The sequence below is a fragment of the Mugil cephalus genome, chromosome 5, assembly GCF_022458985.1.
Source record: "Mugil cephalus isolate CIBA_MC_2020 chromosome 5, CIBA_Mcephalus_1.1, whole genome shotgun sequence".
Lineage (NCBI taxonomy): Eukaryota > Metazoa > Chordata > Actinopteri > Mugiliformes > Mugilidae > Mugil > Mugil cephalus.
The window spans coordinates 11368393-11394104 of NC_061774.1; the positions used below are offsets into that span (position 1 = coordinate 11368393).

Sequence of the window (25712 nt, forward strand, 5' to 3'; positions counted from 1 at the left end):
CCTTTAGCTGGATGGCATCAGATTCAGCGTAGCGTGTCCAAGTGTGCCTGTGTGTTTGTGTTCCTCTAAGCCTCTGAGTTTAACCTCTTGTGTCTGTGTTTTTACAAACTTTTGTTTTCCACCTCACGTTCCCTCTGTATGTACATGGAAGGACCGGAGTTTGTGTTTGCTTGTGGCACTGTAGAGCAATGTTTTCATGAATCAAGCCACGCGATACGCAACACGCATTCATGCCACTGGTTGTACCCTTTTGTAGCTATTATGAATTAAACTAGTTTTAATTCACATTTTGAGCCGAGTCTTATCTTTTCCGATAAAAAAAAAAAAAAAAAAAAATACAGTGTGATTATCCACAAAAATATGATTTCTTTACAAATATATAAGATTACACAAGGTCTATTTTTCTGCTGTCTCCCAGTTGATGCTTTCAGATGTCAGTAATGTTGTACAACTGTAGTTATTATCTGCAGATTAAAGCTCAGTGAAATAAATATCCCAATGAATAATGAACTGCTCTTAACTTTACTACATACGAAACAAACGTGTTTGTTATTGCGAACTGTGTGGAAATGAGGAATCACAGCAGCACGTAGTTGTTAAACAAATTTAAAGATACATAGTCTAATACCTTTGAGTATATTACCTGTGGAGGACTAGAACGGTATGTGTTGCTTCTCACAACTTGTGTGAGTGGTATGAGGCTTCCAACGTCAGGGAAATGACGCGTTTGCTCGAGCTATAATAAAGTTAAAGTTTCCAGCTGCAGCCTCCATCCGTTGGGGACATTTGCATTGAAGAGAGCAGAAAAGGAATCGTTGCTGTGAGTGGAGAATAAAGAGTGACTTCCACCTCGTCATCACACAAGAGGGGGGGAGTTGTAATGCAACTTAAGAGTCTTTAGGAACTAGTCTTCAACAAGGGAGAGGGGAAGCAGAAACAGGAGAGGGCTCAACTTAGGGGTTCGGGCTTTCACCTCACGATACCCAAGAAAAAAAAAAACAGCAGTGAACGTTTTTAATCCTTATTTAGTCAAGTAGCGATTAAGAGTTTAAACCTTTGTTTCAGCCCGTTTCGTTTCCAAGAAGACGCACAACACATGTAAGTAAAATACGTTTTTACTTAATTAGCCTCTCCGCTATGTTTTTACTACATGTAAAAGCGTAAAGTATTTGTATCATTGATTTAACGTATTGGAATCAGGAAGTGGTAGAGCAGCTACTCACACGTGGCAACGAACTGACATCTTTTGTCTAAAAGGCGCTTTCCATTAAACCCGCGAATGTGTGCGTAATGGATAAAAAAGGCGCAAAGCGAGTGTGAGTTTAGGAAGAGAGGTAAAAACTTTGAGAGATGAAGTGGGGGGAGAGAAATAAATGTGAATAAGTTGGGCTGGAGTAGACTAATCAATAACCCCCATGCGTTTACTTCATGTCTACACTCATCCTTCATTTCATTGTAAACTTTTGCCTTAGTAAATACTCCTGTAAGTCTATAGCCACAAAGGTTGTGCACAACCACACACATTAGTTTTATCGAACTGTAATTTCAAGTTTATTACACTTTTGGTCTGAAGCTGCGGTCGCAGGCGCGTTTGAAGGAAGAAGAGAAAACACATGGTGTGTTCACTGGCTCCCCGCACAGTCAGATATTTAAAAGAAACATATAAATTTATATGATTGGATTCAAACCAACTTTTAAATAAGCAGTGAAAGTAAATGAAGTACATATAGGCCTGTAAGAAATGCTCAATCGTAGTATGTCACTCAGCCAAACTTTGTGCGCAGGTGATGATGTGTACAGTCTACTCTATGCAAATATGACATGCCTATAGTAAAATAACATTTGCTGTTAAATGATTTAAAGATTTTATTGTATTTACCAGGAAAGAGTCGGTGGATAAAGATGCCCATGGCAGCAGTCAGTGTCTGATCAAGTTCAGACACAATATTTAATAAAACAGCCAAAATAACAGTAACATGACCTTAAACAGCACATTAGTAATTAACAGATACGTGTATATATGTGTTTTCTTCAAAAAAGACAATTCAAAGCTTCCCTCATACTCACACAGTTGTTAGTCTGCTAATTTATTTATGTTAGACTTGGCTGTTGATACACATCAGGTAAACAATCAACTCTTTATCAAACGCAATCTCTAGCCGTGCCAGTCTTTGTGGGTAAAAAGGTATCGCGAGAAACTTCAATATTTTTGAGCAGCAGGTGAACGTTGCGCCGGTCTGAGTCCGGACCTTGCCTTTCCAGCGGCCGCCCTGCCGTGAAAGTAACAGGACCCAGGCTGAGGTCATGCTCGGGGAGAGACAGCTGCTTGCCGGCCTCGCAGCTTCGAGGGTTGCATTTTTGGACTCTGCGGGGGAACAGAGGCGCCCTGAGCGTGCGGTTTATTTTCTCGGAAACTTGTGAGGATAAAGAGTTTGCGGTGCGGTTCTTTGTGTCCTGCAGAGGTTGGTAAAGGTCAGCGATATCCCTGCGGGGAAAAAAGAGCAGGGCTGGATGTGAGCAGCAGCAGAAAGACTTGAAAGAGAGCAGGACACGTGTTGAAGCAAATGTGTCAGCTCAGAGTCTGATGCAGAGGCAGAATGTTTTCAGTGATAATAATAATCCACAATCATCAATTCATAACCCAGTATAAACAGTCTACTAAAACATGAAAGCAGGGACGTTGTGGCAACGTTGCATCAGCTGCTCAGGTATTTCAGGAAACAGCTTCCTTATATGGTGTTAGTTGTCCCACGTGTTCGTCCCACACACACTTCACGGTGTTGTGGCAGGGACTCACAACTGCTTGCCAACGCCAAAGACACCTCATGCTCTAATGTTTACCTTGTTGTTGTGCAATGACCTTCCTGTATCACAACACAGTTTCTGTGTAACCGTGGTGATAAAACAGGCGGGAAGCGCGTGTGGTAAGCGGAGGCAGAGAGCCAAACTGTGAACGGGTGTGACCTGCGTGTCTTGTATCAGTCCACGTGGCCGTTAACACACACGATGGTAACCAATACCGTGGCGCTTCCACCATGACTGCGTCTTTCATTAGCGAGCATTGTCTCCTGAGCAGTGATTGGCAGTGAGTGGCATTCTGTATGGGACTGTGCGTGTTGGTACTCGTGATGCAGCCAGCGACACAAATCCAACACATGTGACAGTGGCCGCTATACTTAGGCCTTTTAAAGGCCCGCGTCTGTCCTGTCCTTCTATTGTAGCAAGTGCAAGAACAAGTAGCCCCCAAGTCTCGGTTCCTGCATTAATGGCCGTTCTGAACTTGTTAAAGGAGACACAAAACTCTGTTTGAGAGATGGTTTGATGAATTTCAAAGTGAGACACTGCTCAGGTATAAAAGTTTATTCTCTAAGCTTGCACTGGACAAAGCCTTTTACAATTATGCCGTGTCTAGATGCTGAGGTGGTTTAACAATCTCGAAAGCTCACTGGAAAAAGTGAGAAGTTTTGCATCATCCTCTTTGTTATTTCGGCACTGTAACACGTTGTTTCCAAAGGTCACTTTAGTACTATTGTAGTGAGTCATAGTGTTTATATACACGATGAGGGGGAGGACTGCTTCGTTTCCCGGAGTAATAATGGGAATATGATACAGCTCACTTCTGAAAAAATGTAATTCATGAGCAGGTCACGGCATCTGAGGAAGACAGTATAACAACAGCACAATACAGAAGCTATAACAGCAAGTAATGTAATACTAACCACAAGCAGAATGATGGTTTGATTAGGTAATTTATTTCCAAATCATTGATGCTTTGAATATTTTTTTTAAAAGTAAAAGTGTCTCAGACAATGCTCACGTGTACTAGTTTTCTTCTGTAGTGGTGAAGTGAATGTTTGTTTTTGGATCATGGGACAGAAGAAATAAGTTATACGAAGATTTGGGGTCTAAGAAATTGTGATGGGGCTTTTACTGACCAAACTTCTCAACTGAAAAAGGGTTTGGGTGATTTATCGAGAGGAAAAGTTGATACTCAAGCATTTAAAGACAGTTTAAAGGCTCTTTTCTGTCTCTTTATTCTGACTTAATTGAGAAGTTAAGTGGGGGGCTGCACATTTACATGACTTTGTGAATGAGCTCAGTCTTGCTCCGTCGCCTCGTTGCTGAGAGTCGTGTGCGTGCGTGTGCAGGCACTGAAGTGGTTTTTCACCGTGGGGTGTCAGTTACAAAGAAATCCCCCTTTTCAAGCTCTCTTTTCAGCACAAAGGCGGCTCTCTGACCTATGAATAATGACATTACACGCATGTCGCAGGAGCACACAGGCAGACACATGTGCACGCGCAGAAGAGTGCGTCTCATTAGAGCCCCTCTCTTTGTCCAGTGCGACGCACACGTGTTGAAAAGATGCCCTCGTTTAAAAGGGCTGGAAGTGTTTCCGGTGTGAGGCCGCCTCCTGCCACTCCTCTGTTGCCCTCCACTCCTTTTCTGGTTTGCTGCCAGATGGAACAGCCAGTTATATTTGGATCTTTGTTGAGATGTTTTGCAGATGTTCATCTCATCAGGTTTGTTGTGGAGTCTCTTTCTGTGATGGTCACATGTTATAGTGACCGGTGACCTGCCCTGTGTGTCTGTGTGTGTGTGTGTTCCAGGTGGTCGCGACTTTATTTGGTCAAATAAAGAAGTTACTGTCTTTTTGTTTGTGTGCTGACATTCACTTTTGACCTTATTGTCCCAGACCTTAACTGGCACCTGGTCGCTCACAACAAATCTGAGCTGCCTTGACATGGAAATGCCAGCCTGTTAAGTTGCTGTCCCTGTTTCCAGAACAAAAGCAGAGCGACTGGGTGCTCAACATTGTTTCTGATATTCAAGAACAGGGGTAAAATAGATTCCCTGTTGATAGCACAGCGGGAAGATTCATGAGGACAATGTGTGGACACGCCTCGAGGGACTCCTTTGTTTATGAAATGGATAAATGGTTGGATAAAGTGGTGAAACTGGCACAAAGGAGTCCACAGTCAGCTGTACACAAAGCGCAAAGACACAGGACAGGGCACGAACAAAACAAACAACATGACTGGAACTGACACGTAGCTTGAAATTTCTTTTTTAGTGGAAGTAAATGGAGTGGAGGAAGGACAGATTGGTTTCTCTGTTCCGCATTTGAAACGCTTTGCTCAGAACTCAAACGAATGGGATTATTTTGAAGCTCTTCAAAGAGTAATTAACATTATTAACCTTTTTGTGATTTTATTGCGAATAATAACCCTGATTCTGATTCTGATAAGTCGACGAAACACCAAAAATGTTAAAATGGGAAAAATCGTCCAATAACATCGGCTAATTCAAACTAATGTTATGCAGTAACTAACATTTTGTTAAACTTCTCAGATGAAACTATTTTGATTTCATTTCTTTTGGAGTAATGTTTGAAGTTTGAATCCAGACTACAGTGAACTCCTCACATCTGGACCCAGCAAGTATCTTTTGAGTAAACTGACTGACTTTAATTCTGTTCTCTCCTGTTCTGTTCTTTCCTGCAGCTGCAGCGATGGCGCCCTCTCTCCTCCAGGCCTACAGGAGGCGCTGGTGGATGGCGGTGACGGCGGTGATCGAAAACCTGCTGTGTTCGGCTGTGCTGCTGGGTTGGGCATCTTTGCTCATTATGCTGAAGAGGGAGGGCTTTTATTCCTACCTGTGTTCAGGTAAACTCTAATGCTGGGGGTCCTGCAGACACGCTGCCTCTTTAAAGGCTCGAAAATTAATGAGGATGAGTTTAAATCGATTACATGTAAAGTTTGCCTTAGAAATTGAGCCAGTAATTCTGCATGGGTTCTCAGAGACTACAGATAGAATAAAATATGCACTTTCTATGCGTCACTACCCCTCTAAAGTGTCTAACATATCTATTTAAAGAGTTCATTTCATTTTGTAACTTTGGGATTTAGACTGAAAACTTGCCAACATGCCAATGTAAGATGACAAACTGTATAATTACTCCATTTACTATTCTACATACTGGGTTTTAAGAGGACCAACCAAACTTATTTTTAGCTTAAAGCGATGTACTTTTGTGCTCATTGTTACAGATCAGATACAGAGCAGATGTGTACCAGCTGTGACCCGGAGCTGTTTGGTACTTTGGCATGTGTTGGCATTTGTATTTACTCCGAGTAGGATAGATCCACAGGTGTTGAAGAAAGTTGGGTAGATGAGAGAAAACAAAAGGTCAAAGAAGACGTGTCCGAGTGGAAGCATGTTAATCACGGGTGGCGTCCACCCATCTTCGTCCTCAGTCGGTTCTTTATCTTCTCTACCTCCTGCTCCACAGAGAATGACTCCATAGTGGCCAACTTGTCTGACAGTGGGAGGAAAGTGTGGCCCGACTGCGTGGACCAGGAGGAGATGCTGAATCTGGGCTTCACCATTGGCTCCTTCTTGCTCAGCGCCACGACCCTGCCGCTCGGTATCCTCATGGACCGATTCGGCCCGCGTCCAATTCGGTTGACGGGCAGGTAATAGTTGTTAGAAAGCCACAGAAATGTTTTGTGTATGTGTATTTATGTTTAATCACGGCGTGGCTTGACCCCATTCACTTCTACTACCACTATACCAAGGTTATAGTATTTAAAAAAAAAGTAGGTGGATCACATTCCTAGATAGGGAGAGAGAAGTAGCACCTTTTGTTTGAGGAAATCTGTCAATGAAGGTGGGGCACTTGTGTGAATATTCTGGCAGAGTGCCTCTTCTCAGTGGGTGTGGGGGTGTTAAACTGCTTGACTTTTTCATAAAGTTGTGTGTAGTCATTTGTCATAATAGTGTAAGATGTTCACATGGAAAGAGACACCGTTCACCCAATAATAACTTAACCCGACCTATAGTTTAGTTTATTTAGGTGTGAACATATGTTTTAGAGGCAACTCTATTGGACGGCACTCTCTCTTAGTAGTGACACTGTAGCATGACTCAGACGCTGAGTCACCAACAGCTAGTCATCTGGTGGTATTTTTAACCCTAAACAGAGTTTCTACATGCTTTGCCTCATTTGAATTCATTACTTTTCTCTTGTTGCAGTTTATGTTTCAGCCTGTCTTGTGTCATCATGGCTGCGTCCAGCTACAACCCAGAGGGTGAGTGCAAGCCAACGTGTAATGAAAGATGCGCATGATATCAATTTATCAAAGCCTCTAAATCTGGACCACTTTATACATGTGGTCACGCTTGATTGTTCAGTTGGAGAGGTTGTGATGTGAAGCGAAAAGGAGCAGCGTCATTCTTTGTGTTGCAACATTAGCCTGAGGCCGATATATGCAAAGGGCAGAACCTTGGATATTAAGTTTGTAAAAGTCCAAAAGCCCCTTTCAGGCGACCCAGCGATGGGGTCATGCGGTCTGTGTTGCCAATATAAGCCACACAGACAACTAAAAAGCTGCAGGTGCAATCAGACTGGTACATGCCCTGTGCTGTGTTTCTATTATCCTAAATATCAAACCTGAATATTGCAATAAAAAAACTGGTAAAGGAAATGCCTACATTTTGAAAAACTTCTCAAATATCTGAAGCTAAAACACTTCTACGCTCTCATCAGGTGGTTTTTAAGACGGATCGATACAAAAGTGCAATGGAAACACTTTTTTTGCGTTAAATGTCATTCCCTCCCTGAAAGTGCTTCATATAATGTTCCTTTTGGATCAGTTAAACCTCCCCCACCCTGCATCGTGACAGGTCATTTCCCGTAATGATTTTACCAAATGCACAAGTTTAAAAACATCAAGCAAAGACCAAACCAAAGTGGGAGGTGATGAGTGACTGATGATGGATAAGTTTGTGACCTAACCTAAGGTAACTGATTTAACTAAAACAGAAACTGTCTCAATCAGTCAAAGGGCTGAACTGCAGGTGCGTGTAAGCAGGGCTGTGTAACTACCGCAGGCCACAAAGGTTTCCATCACTCATCATACTCTAAATAATGTCGCTTCATCCTGTCGTTGACAACCTGCTTCCCACTTCATCCTCCTTCTGTGTCTCTCTTTTTTTTTTTTTCTGCAGCTCTGTCAGCGCTCATCTTCTTGGCTCTCTCCCTGAACGGCTTTGGAGGAATCTGCTTGACCTTCACCTCTCTCACGGTGAGACACACGACAAAACAAAAAGCAGCACATTCTGGCTGATTAACATAGCGTGCAGTACGTGTATTTAGTGCTCCTGTTTGCACCTTTTATTATAGTGATATTGAATCCCCTATGCCCTATGCTATTTAAAAAAAAAAAAAAAAAGATGATAATACCTGTAAAATTCACGCTGGTAAAGACCAAGAAAGAAGAGAGTACAGTACAATACAACAAACAATGCGTACATACAGCACATAGTGTGAATGCAAAGGCAGTGTGTACTGTACCGGTTGGGCCTGTAGTTGTTTTTAAGCCTGCTTCTCACTGACTGGTATTTTATTGCTTGTTATCAGATCTGTTGTAAATCTTCTTCCCTGTTCTCAGTGTTTGGGCGACAAAGGTCCCACCCGTCTGGAGCTCATGTCAGCTTTCAATTTCTATACGTAAAACCTCATGTAACCCAAATGATAACAATGAAATCTGATTGTGTAGTTATCTGTGTCACAGAGGCTGCCTCTGCCTTCACACTATGTTCCCTATGCGTACGTGTTCTCATGTACAATCGATTGCACAATGTTAATGTGAAGATTGACGGTTGCCAACAAGCTACATCTCAGCCTCTTTCTTCATTCTCAGGCTCACGTTAGGTGCTGTCCTCTAGAATAAGACTGACAGCCTGTTCCTAATTATGATGCTGAAACTACCAATAAAAATCCCTCTGTGGTTGCATAATTCAAATTCTAAAACAAAAAAGTACAGATGAAGGGTTTTGTTCCTTGAGTGAAACGTTGTGGTAGCTGCCGGTCTCAGCGTGGCTGTGGCCTCTGTTTGTCTCAGCTGGGGAACCGTGTGCGTAATGGCCCACAGTTGTTTGTTGACATTCACGTCAGGCGTATGTATTTCCGTGTGAAGCGTCAGCTGGTATCGCCTCCTGGGAGGGTTCGTGCTATGTGTTGGTGTGGCAGCTCTCCACCAATGCTTCACATGACTTCCCCCAGGGGGAAAGTCTCCCCTTTTGTGTTGCACCAATAACGGCCCACGGCTGACCACACACCCTCCCCGTGGCTCTGCCCCGCTCACCTCTACCTAAAATACTCAAGGACATGTTTTCAACCTGTCCCTTCCCTCTCGCCTCCGGCTGTCTCCCGTTTCTCCGCTCGGTCCGGCGGCCTGCAGAAAATCAATACACAACCTTTTCACCTCTGCACGACTGTGCACGCGTGCCGGTGGCGAGCTCGAAACAGATGTTTGAATAATGAAGGTTTGACCTTGTCCTAAAAACCTTTTCTCCATGTGTTTCGGTCCGACTTTGTTGAACAGAACACCTCAGGTTAATTAATCTGCCTTTTATTGAAAACGGCTGAAGATGCAGAAACACGGCCAAGTATCACCCACATAAATGTGGTTTTAGATGAGTGTTAACAGAGCAGCACAAATTATTGCAAGGACAGAGTGAAACTCGTTCTTGTGCTAAAAGATGACAAAATATGAATTTAGGGTAAATCCATGTATAATAATGGAAACAATTGGAACATATATATGATGATTTAAATAATCTACTATATCTACTAGCTACAGAAATGGTAAGAGATAAAAATGATTTACGCTATGAGACATCACATGTCTCTTCTTCCATAAATGTATGAGGTTCTCTCCCTTTGACACAGAAACTGAACGAATAAACTTTCCCAGTGTAGGAAGGTACTCATGATTTTAACATAGACTTTGACTTTATTGATCCACAAGGGAAATTGCTTGGTCACAGTAGGTCAGTTGTACATAAAAACAAAAAAAAACACTCTTTATAACCACTAGTAAAAACAAATATATTGTAAGATAGTTACAAAAATAAAATAAGCGAAACCTTTACAGGATTTGTATGTACAAACCTACAAGATAAATAAATAAATATACAGCACATACATAAAATTATAAAGTGTAGCATGAATAACAATGAGTGATGAGTTCGTATGAATGATGTCGTTCACGGTGGGAGCAGAGCTGGATGAGTTCATTAGCTGTTAACACTTGAAATAAACATTATTAGCAACTAGTACAGAAGCTGGGCAGCATCACGGAAACTCCTCTAAGTGTTTAACCCGGCACACTGACATAATGTTCTGTTGGTCACACAAACAAAGAATATTATCACACACACACGCTTGAGTAACGTATTTGAGTAATTTGTTTTTCCCTGTCTGACCTCCGTCTGAACTTCTAACTTGGCCGTGTTTGTCACTAACTGGCGTCCACGCTGTTGTTCTGTGGCGAATGATGGAACGGCACAAGGCCTGAGAGACGCAGATGCCATCGTGATTGAAACCATGTGCTTGAGGGCAACAGCTCAGATTATAAAACAAGCAGTTCATCCCTAACCTTAGCTGTTACATGGCGAATTAAGAGTCTTGTGGTCAGGCAGCAGCACCGTTCTCCATATATGTATGTTTTGCACGTTGGCTGATTGAACAGCGCAAACACTATTTGTACTCGCGTTCACATTTTCTGTTAGTAGTTATCACACCTGTAATAAATATGCAGGCATGTTGCCAATAAAACATGACAGGGAAGCCTGTAAACAAGAAGCTCAAGAATTGTTAATGAGATTTCATATTGACTTATTAAAGATCTGCTACATATGTAGAGCGTGACGGTTACGTAGCTTAAGATAATATTTATTTACATATTTGCAATGGATCTGCCTTTGATTTACAGGAAGGCAAAAAACTTGCCTCAACTGGTTTTCTTATTCTTATTCTTCTTCTTCCAGCGGACTGATCACTGCCCTCATTAAACATAGTAAACCCTTGACGATCACTGGAAGGCACGGCCTAATGACAGTGTCGTAATTCAGTCACGCCTTCCCTCCCTCTGTGTCACTTCTTTGCCAGTAATACACGACCTTCAGCGCGTCCGGGTTCACCTGCGTTATATCAACGTTCAAGGAATGACAACAGTCGCCCTGTGCCGCCAGCCATGTGTGACTGGCCTTAAAACGAATTGGCTGCGCGTGGAGGCCGGTCTGATCACATGCTGTTAACAGAGGGGGTGTTGAGTTGTGCTGTCGGCCTCTTGCTTACAAACACAAGTGCGACTTCAACAAATAGATGCCCTCACACGGGAGCCCAACGCGACTCGGAGTCAAATGCAGTGAGACACATAAAGTGAGACTCGTACTGTTGTTGACACAAAACATGCTTTTTGTGTTATATAAGTCCAGTGCAGCTGGATAAGGCCGCTGTGTCAGTGCTGCGAGAGGGGGGGGCTTGAGAGAATATGAACGCTGAGAGAGAACGACGAGGTGGAAGGAGAGAAGCCGGTTGCTAATCAGCTGCGGTTTAATGATTCATGCTGGGATCTCCGCAGAGAGAGGAGCTGCAGCTGCGGCTTGGAGAGTGAAACAGTGAAACCGCAAAAAAAAAAAGAAAGAAAGAAAATGTCACACCCGCTACTTATAATTTTTCATAAATTTCGTACTCACTTCATGCTCCGCTGTCCTCTCACGCCCCCTGTTCCTGCTTCCTCTTCCGTCCCCTCGCCTCCCTTTCTTGAGCTGAATCAGAGTTTCTGAGCTAATTTATCTGCCATTTGGCCCCTTCAGCTCTTAATTAAACCCACTGCCAAAGTCCTTCAACACCCAAGCCAGTGAGCACGGCAGGAGCAGAGCCGGGGGCCGATTAGTCGTGACAAGCGGGTGGGCACGGCTCCATTTGGTCGTGACTCTCTTGACATGAGTTGACCCCCGTGTGCCTCCATACGTTCACGTGTTTCTAACCACATACCCTGCTGGCAGAATGCATGACATGTGTTGCAAGGCTCTATGTGAAATATGCATTTTATGAGAGCTGCCAGGACACACGGATGTGAATCACACCCACTGCCGGCACGTGCACCCGCATTTCATGCACATTTCTTCTTTCCGTGTAACGCACCAATGATTTCAGGCGTACCTACATCGTCGTCAGAAAGCAAACATCGGTTAGCTGACGCGGCTGGAATTTCTTTGCTTTGACATTAGCAAGAGATGCAAACTCCCCTGTGTGCACAGAGGGTCCTTCTGCCCGCATTCCACAAACCTCCACGGCCGGGCGAGTCCAGCACTGCGGATCTTGCAGAGGCCGTGGAGGGATGTGAAGTTTTTAGATTCTCAGAAGCTCTGAATGAAGGCTGGTGTTCTCTGGGGTGTTTTTTTTTTTCATTCTGGTCAGACAGCCAGGCTCTCCCCCTGAGCATCCTCAGGAAGGCTTTTTTTCTTCCCGTTAACCTGCGAACTGCTCGGCCTCAACTCCGCAAATGACCTCATGCTTCCCCCCGCGACACAAGCACATACAGCAGTCTTAGCCGTAATCTGTCTCAGTGTCGTAATCTTTCGGTGAAGGCATGATTCGCATGAAGGCGTTCATGCGAATCGTTTTGTGTTACTTTTGTAATTGTGAAGCACGCCCTCACAGTGACATATTTACAGCCAATACACGGCTGGAGACCAAAACAGGCGTAAACAGAGAGTGAACGGAGGACTTAAATTGGTCGTTGTTGAAAAGCTTGACCCCAAATAAGTGCCAGCGATACTCGGGATTCACCTGGAGGTGTAAATTCTTTGGAAATAAATAAGCCGTATCATATAAGACGAACATCATCCCGTCTTTTCATACAGACATCAGACTCAGCATTGAACTCTTGAATGTCTAATGCACAAGGTCTGCCTCGGGTCTGCCTCTCTCCTGGTGTCAGGGTGTGGAAAGCACTGTGGGTGCTCTGACACAGCGGGGGGATTAGGTGACGCCGGTTTGGTAAAAGAGAAACCAACAACCTGGTCAGTGCCGGGAGAGAATAGCGAGCTTGTCATGCCCCACAACCGAAATCCCGCACATGTGATTTTTGGAATCGTGATTGACCCATTTTAATCTCTAATCAAAGCACACTGAGTGACCTGCCAGCACAATAGGTCATTGTTATGTTCGCTAAGCTGCTTACTACTGTAAATAGGGCGACCTGATATATGATGTGTCAGTGCCTGGTGCCCACCTCCTTGTCCGTTTTACCGTGTGTCATGCTTGCCCTCGCGCTGGGCCCAAAGAACCCAGCGGGGTTCACGAGCGTCCGGCCATAAATTGGCTTCCACATTTTTAATCCTGCCTCGAGGAATTCGTTGAACTTGCAAGAATAAAGGCCACGAGCCGCGTCTAAGTATCGCTTAGTCTGCGTTTGAACCACGGGGTCAGGACGCAAACTGGGTCAAGCCTTTGTTTCTTATTTTCCATGACATGGAAACTAATAATTTTTTAATGAGTCTGGTGTGAGAGGGAGAGAGAAGTGTTACTGGGTGCGCAACGGGAACGAGGCAACGTCGCTGTCTGCCCCCTGCTGGCAAAGTTACGCAACTCAGGACGAACACACAAAGCTTCGCCTTGTTTGACTGGTGTAAATAAATGGCATCTGTGACGTGTAATGTGTCTGTGCCTGCAGCTTCCCAACATGTTTGGCGCCCTGAGCTCCACCATCATGTCTCTGATGATCGGCTCCTACGCCTCCTCTGCTGTCACCTTCCCTGGAGTCAAGGTAAATAAAAAAAAAGGTTACAAATAAACCATGTAATGGATGGAGATGACATAAGTGTCTCTGCTCTTTACAAGGTGATAATATGTCAGTGTTGCGTTTATAGCTTGTTCTGTTGCCACCGTGTGGAAAAACTTTAATATTGAGTAAACTAACAAACTACCCTCTTCCTCCCTCCCTCCCTCCACCCAGCTGATCTACGACGCCGGCGTCTCCTTCGACGTGATCATGTGGATGTGGGCCGGTCTCGCCGGGTTCGTCTTTTTGAACTGCTTCTTCAACTGGCCCACGGAAGGCTTCCCGACGCCCGACGAGGTGGACTACAGGTCAGTGTCTCTTTCCGGTTACGCGAGGTGTGAAAATGTTTAATGTCCGCAGCACTAACGATTTGAACCCTCCTGTGCGCATATACCAGTAAGATCCTCACGCAGCAAGCGCTGCCCTCGTCTGACGAGAAGGCTGTTGGAGAGAAGCTGAAAAACGGGGACATCAGCCACTCCTCAGAGAAGCTTCCTAACGGTTCAGACGCTGCACCAGGTACGTCAACAAGGGAATACTGCACTAACTTGGGTCTACATCCTGGGGGCTTAACCTGACATTAAACCTAATCTACAGCTGAAAATGAATGATTTACAACCACTGTACATTGAGTTATTTACTTTACACACCACTGCTTCCCAATCTGTTTAGTTTGTGACCCCTTCAAACAAAACCTTGTTTAATTTAGAGCCCCCTTTCACCGGTTGCTTATCAACGGCGCGGGATAATTTCAACCAAAAAAAGGGATTCTTCCTTCATCTTCCTGCTTTCCGATCCTGTTAGATATCTGGCAACCGCTCAGATCACGAGATTATTTACATGTTCCTCTTGGTGGCTTTAATACCCCAAGCTGAGAAACACTGATTTATATGCATGTCCTACCTGGCAGACTGTAGAAATGTATATATGTATCTCTGCTTCTTGTTCAGCCACTGTCCCTTTCCGCCGCTCCGTCTTCTCTCCCATCTTCCTGTGGAGTCTGGTTACGATGGGAATGACCCAGCTGAGGATCATCTTCTTTATGGGGGCGATGAACAAAATGCTGGAGTTCATGGTCACAAATGGTAACGAACACCGTAAGTGTCAGCACCGTCAAACACTGGCAAACACTGATTTATCAACAACCTTTGAGCCGTACTAAAATAACGGGTCACTCTTTTTTGTGTGTGTTTTAGCTTCTGAGGAGCTCAAGCTTGAGGCAAAGGAGAACGGTGAGCAACATGTCATGATACGGCTGTAAATTTGCATGCTCCATAGAAAAAGCCTGGCTTCATCTAATTGATATATCCTCTTTCAGTGGATTTCTACTCGGCCATCTTTGGTACGCTGCAGCTGCTGTGTCTGCTCACATGCCCCCTGATTGGCTACATCATGGACTGGAAGATGAAGGAGTGTAAAGAGGAGAAGACTGTCGCATCAGGCATAGAGCAGAGGTAGTGAGACGTGACAGGGAATCTTTCTGGGATTGTGGTGACAGAGAGGGATGAACCACCCGTGTCCTGGTATTTGATGAACACGTACATAAATGTCATTGTAATAACTGTCCCCGCGCCTTCACCTGTGTCCACAATCAGCGTGACAAGCGCATCCAAAAGAGACCGGAAGATCCAGAAGGTGACCAACGCCATGAGGGCCTTCATCCTCACCAACTTTCTGCTGCTCATGTTTGGATGCTGCAACCTCATAAACAATCTGCCTGTACAGGTAGCGCGCACACAAACAAACACACACAGACCTCACAAAATATGTACACAGTGAAGTGTCAGTAAACTTCTTGCTTCCTTTCCACCTTAGATCTTGACCTTCATCCTCCACACCATGGTCCGAGGCTTCATCCACTCCTGCTGTGGGGGCCTTTACGCTGCTGTGTGAGTGCTGCACTTTTAATTTGTTGTGACCGAGAAATCATTTAAATTGTGCCGTGTTTCCTTTAAACAATATGATTTTAAACGCTTAGCTTAATAACTGTGTGATTTGACTCTCTGCAGTGAGACAATACACTCTTTTCTGAGCCATTTATGTTTATTTCCTAGCACCATATAAACGGCAGAAACAAAGCCGTTCTTTACAGTGTGATAAAAGCAACCAGATGTGGCGACTGAAGCAGGGGATGCTGCTATAATGCGTTCAGAAACCACAGCTCTGCAAGCATTCGGCAAATTCTTGAAAACAAAAATTCAGTTTATTATTGACGACACTGAATCTAATTTTGAACAGTGCGGTGTGCGCAGATGAGACCCAGTGAACATGATCAAGTCTGTGTTACGCCGTTATCACACAAGCCCCACAGCCACATCAGCATGAAAACAAGCTGTCTCTGGCAATAATTACTACTCTCCATTATGAAACTTAGGTCTAGAACAGAAAATAGGCTGTAATTTCGGAAGTAAATCATCCATTTTATTGTGTTCAGTGTGTCCCTGGTTGTTCCGCAGGTCAGTCTAATGACATTTGGGATTTTAATCTCTAACCGCCTAATGTCTCCCCACAGCTACCCGTCCAACCACTTTGGCACGCTGACAGGCCTCCAGTCCATGATCAGCGCCGTGGTCGCTCTGCTGCAGCAGCCGCTCTTCATCGCCATGGTCGGACCACTCAAGGGAGACCCCTACTGGGTGAAGAAGCTCACTTATTTCTTCATGCCTGCACACTGAGACACAGACACAGACTTGGAGCACTGTTCAGTGAGCTACCAAGTGTGTGGAGTTGTATTCTGATCTGTATTCTGTGATATGATATGATATGATATGATATGATATGATATGATATGATATGATATGATATGATATGATATGATATGATATGATGTTCATGTGCTAATTCTGTAAATTTATTTTACTAGACTTATATTTTATTTCTCATTTATTTTAGGTTATCTTTTTACTTGTGGCCTTCAGAAGTGTTTTTTTTTGGTTGTTGTTTTGTTTGTTTGTTTGTTTGTTTGTTTCTATGCGCAACTAAGCTACTGTGACCAAGCAGTTTCCCTTGTGGATCATTAAAGTCCATCTAAGTCTTAAGTCCATTACGAGAAGAATGGCTGAATTGTTATTGTTAAAAAACGAAAATAATAGGGAGCATGTCAGCTAAGGTTTTATCCACGTAAGCTCACATTAATACCCTTTAGTAGTTTACTCAATTTCCTCATTCCCCTCTCTTTCACCCTGTAACAATAACTATAATCATATAATAACTAATAATCCTTAGCTGTGATCCGATTGAAGGACTTGGACTTGGTTGTGACTTTGATCACAATGGAAATATCTCAACAAGCACCGAAAGGGCTTGTGAAAGTTAATGTTTTGGCCAATTAGCAAGCGTTAGCATGTTTAACTTGATGGCGAATGTCACAAACCCCGTGCCTGCAAACGAAAACGTGTTGTGGGTTTCCAGCTGAAGTGCTAGCGCTACATTTCCGTTGATTCTTATTAAACCGTGACTCTGCCCCCCTCTTTCAGATCAACCTCGGCCTGCTGATCTTCTCCTTGGCTGGCTTCTTGTTGCCAGGTTACCTGTTCTACCACTGCAGGTGTCTGCAGAGTCAAAAGGACGCCAGAGACAAGAGCCGGGAGATGCAGGCGCTCAACCACACCGAGACCAACGGACACAAACCTCACACCAACGGCTTCTCTGCCGTGGAACCTTAGACGACACCGGGGCTGTAGGACGTATTTTTGTACGCGCCTTCACAAACAAGCGCCAGCGATCCACTCTTCCAGTCATATTTTATTTTCATTTTTTCTTTTTTGTTCAGTTGTTCAACTTTGGACCTTGCTGGTGCCACTTTTGCTCACCACAAACCACGTCAGAGTGTAATTTCAAGAGGAGATGTGTCATCAGCGTTTGTTGCTGTTTATTTATTTTGGTTAAAGTCTGAAAGCCAAATTAGTGCGATTTAAAAGCCATAGATTTCACGGACAATGTACTTGAAATACCGTTATGCTAAGATACACATCACAACCCTTGCTAACACCAAAGAACCGCTTGAAGATACTAGGAAAGCAGTGTTGTGTTATCAGTGTGATGATGAGGCAAACTATTAGTTGATTCATTGTGCTACTTCTACTGTACTTCCCCAGTAAAAGCTCGAAATACATACAACACTATTACAGACATTCAAGCTATCAAACACAATCTGTCGAGAGGACTTCTGGTACGTATGAAGGGTTACACAAACACACACACATGTACATACATACAAGCACAGATTTAGGCTGGTTGTAGAGGCACCACAACTACCTCCTGTTAACTTTTTTTTTTTTGTACTGTCTCTCTACAACTGATTCATGTCTCCATGTTTTTTTTTTCACATGAGGAAATATGCACGTTCTCAGTCTTCCGAGGTGGAGTTCATTTGGCCCTTACATTTCTGGAATTTTTACATGAACAGAAAAAAAGGTTTTAAAAAAAAAACTACACAAAGAAAACCAACGTGACTGATTTTAATTCGAACACACAGCGTGTGTCGGCGTCATGGAACACTTTGTACTGCTTTATGCACAGAAATGACCTAGTGTGTGTATAAAATATGTATTTAAGTGTATTTTTTTGATACTCTAGTTGCATAAAAAAGGGACGCGTTACCATGTAGTGGGGCTTATTATTAATGAAGCTCAGGTGATTTTATTGTGTATTCTGCTTCTTCCTTTTGTCGTGTATTGATCTGCTTCATAGATTTTTTTTGTTTGTTTGTAAATAGAACCAAGGCATGGCTTGTATTTTATTAAATATTCTTGCTTTACTATGTATGGATCTGTACAGTGTATCACAGTTTATTAAATGAGGGCGAAGTGACAGCAACAGATATATTTTTTTCATGTTTGTCCTGTGAACAGCGTCATGGAAACTTGTGAATTTCATTGTATGTTTTTAGTGTTTTTTTTTTTTTTTTCCACTGTATCATCGTCTGTGCCGTCACAGGTTTTAGTAAATTGATCTGATCTCTCTCTTTCCTTATCTAGTTTTCTTCATATATGAAACATGTTCTTGACTCTTTGCACTCTCCCACTGAAGGCGATTCAGTGTTTCACATGTGCCATGTGCCTTTACTGCCACGTTGATTTTTATCGCATTAGAAGCGAATACAAGATGTACGCCTCTGCTGAACGACTTTTCTCCGTAAACCAAAGCCGCGGTGCAGCACTTTCCCTCCTCAGGAGAGCAAACAGGAATAAAAGAGCAGCAAGGTTTTAAAACACTATGCATTGACCCTGCAGTGAAACGTCACGTCTGTTTTTGACCGTCATGGCTGTTGATTCGGCTTCGACTGGTATTTTAAGTGCATTTCAGTCGGTGGCAAGTTTATCATACCCACTGTTTTAAATGGTTTCTTTTAAAGCTGACAAATGGTTTAAAGCTATTGGAGTGCTGTTACTTTTGTAGTTGGGATTCACATAAGTTGTTGGCTGAAATTAGTGTATTAAGTTCATTTAAGAACTGGGGACGGTTTCTACAACGTGGAACTTTATTTGTTTCATCAGTGTTTTATGTCTGTGTCACCTACAGGGGCTTGTTCAGTCGTATTTTCATCTTCTGGGGCTAAAGTGTGTTGGTATGCAGTGCTAAATGTACATCTTTTTTTTTTTTTTTCCTGTTCTCAATCAATATATGTGTGCGTTTGATGAACAAATAAATCTATGAATTGAAATGTATTTAGTATTGTTTGGCCATTCTTTTTTAAACAATATCATGCATATGTCTTAGGAGGAGATGCAAACAAAGATAATAACCAAAGTTTATTTGATTTTGGCATTGTGGTCAAAAGATATCACAAGGAAATTAAAGAGAGACATACACACGGTGTCCCCTCAGACACCCGCATCACCACACAGCTCATTTGCCTTGTACACTGTTCTGTAACATGTCGGTCCACGTCCACTGTGTCGCCGCGCATTCTCACACACCATACGCCCATTTGCTTCTCTCATAAAATGCACTCTTCAATATTACAATTATCTGTAAAACACACACGCATCCGCTTACAAAACCACACATTCAGGCATGCACACAGTGGGCTCCTGTCTATCTGAGGCTGTTGCTGTTCGGTTGTGATCCAGCGAGGCCCGGGTGGTCGGGACTGTGTCGGTTCTGGAGGAGAAGGACAGACAGACAGAGAGACAGAGCGCTGGTTTATATTTATTTAATGATGCCATGTGCTGCTTTTGTGTCTCTCGTCGAGCGTTCACAACCCACACATCACATTCTGGAGCCAGAATGACACAGAAGAGAATCAAATTCATGTGCTTCATTATATTACGTCATTATTCAGCTGCATGTCTCAGTTTGTCTGGACGGCCGATCCTTTTAAGTGTCCTGGGGATAATGTCTTCCATCAGAATTCATGAAACAACACTCAGAGGTTCAGAAATGTTTTATCTTCTCATTCTGATATATGCCTCACAACTGTATGGCAGCAAGGTAGCCTTTCCTTTCATTTTAATTATTTGGATCTCTGTTAGCTTTGGCTAAGTCATTGCTATTCCTCCTGGAGTCCACATCCAACACAATTATCTTTACACTGCAGTACACAATCAGACGAGGACCTCAAATCAATCTTCAGTATTAACTCATAAAATGCTTTTAAATACAGCCTATTTCCTGCATCCCTTCATCTGAAATCTTGCTGCAGTCTTGTGAGAGTGACTTTGCATGTGAAACCTCATGAGACCCACAACGTGATTAGAGAGTTTTAGAGCGTGATTAGAAGGAATCTATACGTCTGACGACACCGTGGGGCCGGAAATCTAACACGTGGTGGGATTTAGGATTTAAAACAAAAGTAAAGACCCATGTATAATATGCAAACTAGAGATAAAATATTGTTGAAACGACGCAAATCTTCAAAAACAAAAACAATCGTCTACGAATATCTCATTCAATAACTTAACTAAATTATTTCAAAACTGAAATATCTCAAAATGATTTAATATTGAATGAATGAATGAAGTGAATGAGCTTAAAACTAGTTTTTGTATTTGGTTAAACATTAGCTCAAAGTATTAAGACGATAAACAGAGAGAGGTTTGATTTTTTGGTTGATGACTACATCAGGATCCCTAAATAATGACAAGCTGGAAATGTTCTGGGGTTTTGATAGTTTTTCTTACCTTCTTCTTTTTCTTGTCTTTCTTCTTTTTCTTGCGGTCGGGATCGTCGTCTCTCTTTTTCTTCTTCTTCTTAGGATCAGTGTCGGAAGGAGTTTCTGTTATATCAAAAACAAGTTAGTAAGTGACCCGCAAGCGAGTTACATTCCTTTGCATTTGTACGTATGGACGGTTTATATCAAACCTTGTGGTAATGGGTCCTGTGGTCGATGATGCTTGTGCTTGTGTTTACTCTTCTTCTTTGGAGGCTGTATGTGCATCAGTCTGTACTGTTCTGGGAGCTAGAAAAACAAACACAAGAACGCATGTAAGGAACAACTAAACAATATGGTAAACTAATAAATAAATGAATTCTTTTATAATACTTTTACTCATAGTATCTTGAGTAATCAGCTTGCTGAAATTGTGTGCCTTTGGAACTTGTGAGTGCATGTCTTGTGTATTGTGTTGTAAGTACCGGTCCTGTGTGTAGTCTGAAGCCTGTGAGCAGAGCACCAGTTAGCGGGCTGAAGGAGTTCCCACACACTGGAGGTTTATCGATCAGGGAGCGCAATGAGCTGCCGTCCTGAGTTCCCGGACAGTCAATCATACCTGATGCACAAAAGAGAAGGGGCATGAAGGATTGCAAAAGCGGGACAGAAATCAAAATACAAGGATATGTCTGGAGAAACAGCAGCAGCATGCCACATTTAGTTACAGTGGGCTGATAAAAATTTCATTAATGTATTTTCTACTGTGCGAGTTTAGATCTCTCAACTCTCAACATCTTAAGAAGATAAATATGGTATGGAAACACTAACAGGATACTCTGTAAAGGTAACACCCCTTTATTTTTCCCTGTGTCCTCTAGTTGTCATTTGATCTCTAGGATAGTTTAGACACCAGAAGAGAGAACGATGTATTTCTGCTGACTCAGACAAAGGCCATAACCCAAAATATTATTCTCTCAATAACACTGAGTTTTGTACGTCTGTTACTGATGCTGCAGCTTTAATCCTCACAAAGAATGGAGAGACTAGACGGTCACCAAAAATAATAAACGAGTGACCTGGACAAATCGTGTCACACACTTGATATACATCAGCCACAACAGTGAAACCACTAACCAGTTAATTAAAGTAATATTGACCATCTCATTGTGATTAAATGCTATTCTGGGAAACCTCGCTAACCTAGCACATTATGTGGATGTTACTTGACATGGTCCACATTATTGCACATCATTCACATCCCCGTGGCAACTGAGGTCCAGTACAGACGATCATGTGTCCATTGTAGACACTTTCTGTGTGTGTTTCTGACAAACAGTGCGTCACCCTGATCAATAACAGTTTCCCATATTTCTGCTTACTCCATTACCCACCTGGTAACTCTGGCAGAAAGTTGCTGAGTTTCTCCTTCACCTTCTTCCCACAGAACTTGTTGTAGGCGTGTTCCAGGTTGTAGTGGGTGATGAGGTTGGTGTTGCCTGTTAACTCGTTTCCCACTAAACACAAATCAGAGATTAACATTTGGGCTGATCACATAATACACGGTTAATTAAAATGTAATGTAAAGTGGTGGAACAGGTCCACTAACCAATAAATCAACTAACACTTCATGGATGCTCGGTACTGTGATGTGTAAAATAAATGTTATATAAGTAACGTTTATTTTAAAATATAGGACGATCTTTTTAACGGGAAACTTAATTGGAAATATTATAATCCAAGACAACAGAACATAACTTTTTATGAAAAGCTAGCAGGCTAATGACAGCAATTAGCTTGCTCAATGTTTAAGTCAAGTTATCTAGTTAGCTAAGATTAGCTAGTGTTGTTTACAAACTGCTTAGCAACCTTTGGCCTATTTCGTTAATTAAAAAGACAAATCACACAAAACGTATCCAGCTGTTATAATAATGCGACTGTACCAGGAAGCTCTCGCAGTAAGTAGAAAGGTTCATTCATGGCTCCGGGTTTCCGCAGAGCAGGCCCCTCATCCCCGAGCTGAGGTGGCATCTGCCCCGACATGGAGACTTGATTTTGCGGCATAGGCGGCGGAGGTTTCCCTGGTCCGAAACCCAGAGACGACGAGCCTTGCGGTCCCTGAGCTTCGTTTTGCCCGAACAGAGTTGAAAACATTTCCGTCATATCTATCACAAATAATACATGTATATAGAAAGAAAAAGCCGGGTTCTTGTAGCTTATGGCCTGTTAGTAACCAAAGGTTTCACCGTGAATCCATCCGAGTGTCAACTAATCGACTCGACTCTTCTTTGTGGCTTTATTTTCATGGCGCACATACCGTAATACCGGGCATAAGCGCGCACACATACCGTAAAGGTCGGTGTATACACGAACAAAAATCAGAGAAACAAATTTGAGTTCCAACATTTCGCGTTTATTTTAAGACAGACAGGAAGAGTAAACAAATAAAATGTATATGTACAGTTAAGTTAGTGGACACGTCGAGAAAGACTGAAGATCACGCATCAAAGACATCAGCAGGGCAAAGAGAAGATGTCAGCCTTTGGAACTCTGACGCTGTGCTCTGAAAAACACAAGAAACATAATTATCATTCAAGACAAACTATTCTAGTTGTCTATTCATGCCACACTCCTGTTTTTACCAAATAAATCCAATAATACTGAACTTACACAAAATACCTTCCATACCATACCGAGACAACAGTAGCAATGACATAACCACCTAAAATCTGTCAAACTAAATATATGTTTTGGCAATCGAAAAGCTAAATTAGTGTGTAGTAACATAACACAATCTGATTATTTTAAGTGCTTTTCTTACTCTTCCCTTTGAGCACTCTCATAGAATATGACAATGTTCCCAAAAAAAATTAAGATTTACAATATGAGAATATATATATATAGCTGGTGTATAATTGTGGATATCATGTTAAAAAGTAAATACAAGACAAAGAAAATATACCTGATACATAATGTTTATGCAGTATGTATCGGGTAACTGTTGAATTTCCTTGCATCATACTGTACACAGTTTATATGTAAAAACAATGGGGAATATGACTTCTTGTGGAAGTTATCCTGTACTGACATGTCTTTTGCCATTGTTTGTCTCACCTTCCACTCGTCAACAGCTGTAGAAATAAGATGTTCAGTCTGAGCTATCCTCTCTCTACCACCCTGAACCTTCTGGGCCAAGGCAGCATTCTCTTGTTGAATCTTTTTCAGTTCCAGCCGCATGTAGGCCTCCTGCTTCTGATAGTATGGCATCAAAAAGCTGCAAAAGTCCTGCTCAGGAACCCCACTTGGCCGCCTATAAGAACAATTGAAATGGGTAAAAGCTTAAAATGATCTGACATTTAATTATGTTGCAAAATGGAAATATTAAAGGGTGATCTGAAGGTCTGAATGTGCAGTGGTGATTAAAATAGATCTATGTCAGAGCTTTGCAGGGAAACTGAGCATATGCAGTAAATGAAAGTAGAAGCTATAAGAGACATTTTTAACTCTGTGTACTGACCATGCAGGGTCTGCATTGTTCTTGGCGGCTCTCTCCAGTTTGTCCAGCTCATTCAGTTTAAACTCTAATCGTCCTTCTTCAATCAGTCTGTTGATGTCCTCCTTTACAGACACGGAAACACAGATCCTCATTTAAACAAGTGAAAATAAAAGCATGTAGACCAGTGCACACTGCATGCACAAACTGTAGGTATATGGCATTTTTGTTATTCTGGCTCTTAAACCTATTTTTGTTGTGTTGCCAATATATCTAGGGTCACTGACATGAAATTGTTCATTTCTTTCTCCACACATTTATTTAACTATTTAAAGATTGAACATGTTTTGGAGCCATATTGTGATCTTTTTTTTACTAGAACTGAATGTGCTGAAGTAAAAATACAGGGTGAATTGTACATTATATGAGCAAAAAGGCAGTTTCCATCTGTAGTTTTATTATACATGGTATTAATATGATGTGTACCTGTATAGTCTTCTTCAACTCCTCTATGAACTGCTTGTGAATGCTCTCCATCCTCTGTGGGTTCTTCTTGTACAGCGGGCGAAATATGCTGACGAATCTGTTGAAGCTGCAAGTGAAAATAGTCTTAACATAAAATGCAATCAAGTGTGGCTTTAAACTTTTTCTCAGTTAATTGATCTAATACTGAAATGAGTAGCTGACTATTCTTTTCTTCTCTGGGTCGAGTCACTTCTTGAGAGAAATGCTAACAATTCACTGTTTTCAGCTTCTCAAATGTGAAGATTTTCTCCATTAACGTGATCATAACACATCATGTATTTATTCAAATAAACACAGTTGGATTTAAAAAAAGGAATATGAAGGCATCAGCCTCAGGTTTCTTATTATTTCCAGAGAATTTATAGATTTAATATTGCACTGTTTAATAACCTAAATATCCAAGGGACTTAATCTAAATAAGGGAGGGCTGATGTTTTTCCGTATTAATTCAATCAAAATATCATGATTTTACAATAACTCAATTTAAGTATTTGCTACTAAACGGAAAAAGAAAAAAAAATAGAAATAGATACACACTGAAGATTTCATTCCTACACCATCTTCTCTATGCAACTCTCCATATGCTAACTCAGCTGTTTAATTTCAGTTTTTGTCTCACGCAACATTAACACCATTACATTGTAATTTACCTTACAAAATAAAGTAACAAGTTCATTGGCGATTGTCTAAGGGCAGGTTTACACAATAAATGCAAAGATGTTACCTGGCATGCTCGATGTATTTGTTCAGGCTCGTCTGCATCACTTTATCGAACAACTTTAAACGGTTGAACTGAGACTTTCCGGACGACGGTTTACCGTCCGACTCCTGGTTCGACATTTGTGAAGACGCTTCTCCTGGAGTTTCATCACTGAGTTTTTCATTAGCAGATGTTTTATTCTCACCCTCTTTCATTGCTACTTTGTTCGTCTCCATCTCCAACTTCCTGTTTATATTTTGCATTACC

The 25712-nt window shown here is 42.2% G+C and overlaps 3 protein-coding genes across 4 annotated transcripts; 1 reads left to right on the forward strand and 2 right to left on the reverse strand.

Annotated features, from left to right (window-relative positions):
* The first annotated feature begins 766 nt into the window (after window positions 1-766).
* Window positions 767-19306, forward strand: slc43a1a (solute carrier family 43 member 1a). Of its 2 annotated transcripts, none has more exons than XM_047585008.1 (15): window positions 767-1098; window positions 5502-5663; window positions 6290-6473; window positions 7033-7088; window positions 8008-8084; window positions 13530-13622; window positions 13812-13945; window positions 14035-14156; window positions 14588-14734; window positions 14834-14869; window positions 14956-15091; window positions 15233-15362; window positions 15453-15526; window positions 16150-16354; window positions 17114-17256. In XM_047585008.1, exons 2-14 carry the CDS (start codon window positions 5510-5512, stop codon window positions 16310-16312), a joined length of 1506 nt encoding a protein of 501 aa, XP_047440964.1. In that variant the 5' UTR covers window positions 767-1098; window positions 5502-5509; the 3' UTR covers window positions 16313-16354; window positions 17114-17256. The 2 variants fall into 2 exon arrangements, with proteins under 2 accessions (XP_047440964.1, XP_047440963.1); XM_047585007.1 differs by having other exon boundaries at window positions 768-1098; window positions 16150-16273; window positions 17114-19306.
* A 71-nt stretch (window positions 19307-19377) lies between these two features.
* Window positions 19378-23036, reverse strand: med19a (mediator complex subunit 19a). Its single transcript, XM_047585009.1, has 6 exons — window positions 22671-23036; window positions 22122-22244; window positions 21216-21349; window positions 20943-21039; window positions 20762-20856; window positions 19378-19742 (listed from the first exon to the last, which is right to left on the reverse strand). The coding sequence occupies exons 1-6, from the start codon at window positions 22888-22890 to the stop codon at window positions 19677-19679; spliced, it is 735 nt and encodes a 244-aa protein (XP_047440965.1). The 5' UTR covers window positions 22891-23036; the 3' UTR covers window positions 19378-19676.
* An 82-nt stretch (window positions 23037-23118) lies between these two features.
* On the reverse strand, window positions 23119-25708 carry si:dkey-6i22.5 (polyamine-modulated factor 1). The gene is made up of 5 exons (XM_047584732.1): window positions 25470-25708; window positions 24707-24812; window positions 24245-24345; window positions 23842-24037; window positions 23119-23290 (listed from the first exon to the last, which is right to left on the reverse strand). The coding sequence occupies exons 1-5, from the start codon at window positions 25706-25708 to the stop codon at window positions 23225-23227; spliced, it is 708 nt and encodes a 235-aa protein (XP_047440688.1). The 3' UTR covers window positions 23119-23224.
* Between the last annotated feature and the right edge of the window lie 4 nt (window positions 25709-25712).